A 3,058-nucleotide genomic window follows, 5' to 3' on the forward strand; every position below is an offset into this window, starting at 1 on the left:
CCTGCTCCCCACGGCTCCTCCCCTGCCGCCCCAGCCTGGGACATCTTTCCGGCCACATCGTGAATCCAGCCAATCCGGCCGCCTCTGGCTCCAGCCCTTCTGAGGCTCCTGGTTCTCAGAGGATGGAGCCCGAGCCTGCAGCTGCCTTCAAGCCGCGGGGCTCGGCCTGGCCTCTCCCGCCCAAAACCTGACTGGGGCCCGGTCTTCACCCAGAGCCCTGCTCACCGGACCTCGTACTCTGGTGACGTGACTCCTCTGCCCCCTGGCTCAGGTACGTTCTGTCGCCTGGGCAGCCTCCCTCCCCGCGGCCCAAAGGCCCCGGCTGCTCCATGCCCCAGGACCTCTGTGCAGACTGTGCCACCTCCCAAGGCATTAGCTGGGCTCTGCTCCCCCAGGGCTCCAGGCCTCCCTAAGTGGCCCAAGCTCCTTGTGTCCTGCACCACACTGGCCGTGAGGCCTCCGCAGCTGAGGGGGCCCCCTCGGAGCTCCTCAGGAAGGGGGTTCAAGCTCGGCCTTGCTCCCCTCGGCACACACAGCACTCACCGACCAGCGCGACCTGAATCAGGCACTGACTACATGTGCGGAGGTGGGAGGGCGAAAGGGAGGGGGCTGCCAACTGAGGGGCTTGTCCCTCATCCGTCAAGCAACCCACAGCACAGCCGGGGCTCAGGACTGTGAATGGGCTGCTTAACAGTGAGGCTCCGTGCCATGGAAAACTGAACTCTCCCCGTCTGTGCCCCGGAGTGACATACTTCGGAGTGACTCCATCTCTACCCAAAGTTGCTGCTGTAAACTGTGAGAGCACATGGACCGGGATGGCTGGGGACAACCTGGACACCTCAGGGAACAGGGCAGCCCACTGGGAAAAAGCAGAAGCCCCACCTCACCTGGACCCGGGCTGCTGGGAGCACGGCGGCCCGCCTCCCCTCCTCCGGGGTCTCGTCCGCATGCCAGGCAGAGTCCTGAGGACACAGAGCTGGGGGAGGAAGGCAAAGTCCTAGAGGCAACTCTCCCTGCCAGCAGCGCGCCCAGTCGAGTCCCTCCCCGCTGCGGGCGCAGGCAGAGCCAGTCCTGCCACCCCTTAGGCAAGAGAAGAGACGCACCTCCTCATCTCATAGCTGAGAAGATGGGGAACGTGCTGAAATACGTGAGCCCTGCCCGCCCCGCTTCCTCGGAGGCACCGTCTCTCAGACTCTGTCCGTTCACAGCTTTTCTGGGCCTGAACAGTAAGTTACCACATTCGTTCTCATGCGCCCTGTCCTGGAGATGTCACTATCAACTTATCCCTCTGCAGAGTGTCTGAGCCCTCCCTGTTCCAGCTCTGCACAGACAGGTCTAGACCAGAATCCCCTCCCCTAATGCCCACCTGGCTCCCCAGGTCGGATCCCTGACCACGGCAGGTCACTGCTGGGAGAGGCCACAACATGGCAGCCAGTAAGGCCAATGGGGATACAGGTTCTTGACTCACCACCCCAGGAGGCCCATGGGTCAACAGCTGCCATCCCCCAGGACTGGTCCGTAAGGACACCTGCACCAAAAGATCAGGTTAGAACGAGGAAATGAAAAGCACTGTGACACCAATCCTAGTGACTAAAGGCCACGCAATGGAAAAGGAGACCTTTCTCACTGACGGTTACAACAAACTTCCAACAACAGAGCTCAGGGGTCTGGGAAAAGTTCCAACACGATAAGCAGATTTATACCCGAAACGCAGAGAACAATTAAGAATAGAACCTCTTAAAGGCTGAAGAGATTATCTGATAAAATGGTTAACTTTTACCTAACTTTTCAAAAATATAAGTAGTAAAAAAGATACTTCTTTGCCGTCTTTAGTGATACCTGAAACCTCACTTAGCGGTAAAACACACCAATAACATCACGCTACTATTTAACGTTGCTCTTAAAATAGAAACCAACGCTACCTAAGTGAAGAACAAGAACTAACAATCACAACACTGGAGCGGAAAAGAAACTTCCACCGTCTGCATGGCTGTGAAACCCCACAAATAACCGGAAAATCTCAGAACTAATGAAATATCTCGGATGACTATAAAATATGAAAAAATTACAGTCACTTTGTACCAAGTTTCCCGTTTCACCAACAACCAAGGTTTTTTTTTTTTTTTCATTTCCACTCAGTTCTAATTCTGTACCAAACAGACACCCTCCGATCCCCCGAGGCCCTCGCCCGCTCCTCCCCTGCTCTAACCTTGCTGGATGCAGCAAGTCACTGGGAAGGCACGGAAGAAACCAGGTTTGGACTCACCCCAGGAGGCCCACGGGTTGATGGCAGCCATCCCACAGGATTAACTGACGGACTAGGCGCCTGGCAGGAGCACTGGATTCGGGTGAAATAAGGAATGTAACTGCAACACCAACCTAGAAACAGAAGGGAAAAAGAGGAAAGTGGTCCTTTCTTACAGAGGATCCGGCGGAAACAAAGAGAACCCATCCGCAGAAGCAACAAAGGACTCCCAGGCAGCAGCATCGTAAGACAGAGTTCCCGTCAAAAACATAACAGAATTCCTGCAGAGAAACGAAGGGTGATTTGAATAAGCTGAAAAAAAAAGAGCACCATCCGAGACGCGAGGGTGGCAATCTGTCAAAGGCTCCAGGCGACAGCCAGCCGCAACGTGGAGGTTCTGTGGGTTTGACAAAAATGATTGTAAAATCTACCTGTAACCCTCGCAGATAAGCGGCTCCCTGGAGCTGGGGGACGGGAGCAGTGGGGTGACTGCTTAACGGGGGGGGGGGGTTTCCTCCGGGGGGCGATGAAATAGGCAGTGGCGATAACCGCACAACTTTCTCAATGTACAATTTTATAAAATTTATAGACATAAATTTTATCTCGAGAAAGGAAAAAAACTCCACCTGAATGTCCCCTGGTCTGGAGACCAAAGCCCCAACCGCCTAGGCTCCGGGCCTTTGTGCGAGTCCCGCGACCTCCCCGAGGGAGCCGCCGACTGGCGGCGCGGGGCGCGTTCCCGGGAGAGCGGACAAAGCCCCGCACCGCCGCCTGCAACTTGACAACGTCCCGCGGACGCTGCATCTTTAAAGA

General features: G+C 55.8%; 1 protein-coding gene across 12 annotated transcripts in view; it reads right to left on the reverse strand.

Annotated features, from left to right (window-relative positions):
- The window catches only part of ZNF606 (zinc finger protein 606), a 46,969-nt gene extending 43,958 nt beyond the window's left edge, over positions 1-3,011 (reverse strand). For 4 of the 12 annotated variants that reach the window (XR_002778202.1, XR_002778203.1, XR_002778204.1 and 1 more), the window contains exons 1-3: positions 2,267-3,011; positions 1,367-1,528; positions 888-962 (exon numbers count right to left, since the gene is read on the reverse strand). Coding sequence is in view for 7 of the 12 variants with exons in the window: in XM_023525969.1 (XP_023381737.1) it covers positions 888-962; positions 1,367-1,528; positions 2,267-2,488 (459 nt within the window). In the remaining 5 variants the exon portion in view is untranslated. Of the gene's footprint in view, positions 1-887; positions 977-1,103; positions 1,220-1,366; positions 1,529-2,266 lie in introns of those variants that run through there. The other 8 variants (XM_023525967.1, XM_023525962.1, XM_011385106.2 and 5 more) reach the window with 8 other exon arrangements.
- Positions 3,012-3,058: the final 47 nt, after the last annotated feature.

This window comes from Pteropus vampyrus, unplaced genomic scaffold (assembly GCF_000151845.1).
Source record: "Pteropus vampyrus isolate Shadow unplaced genomic scaffold, Pvam_2.0 Scaffold659, whole genome shotgun sequence".
In the NCBI taxonomy this organism is placed as follows: domain Eukaryota; kingdom Metazoa; phylum Chordata; class Mammalia; order Chiroptera; family Pteropodidae; genus Pteropus; species Pteropus vampyrus.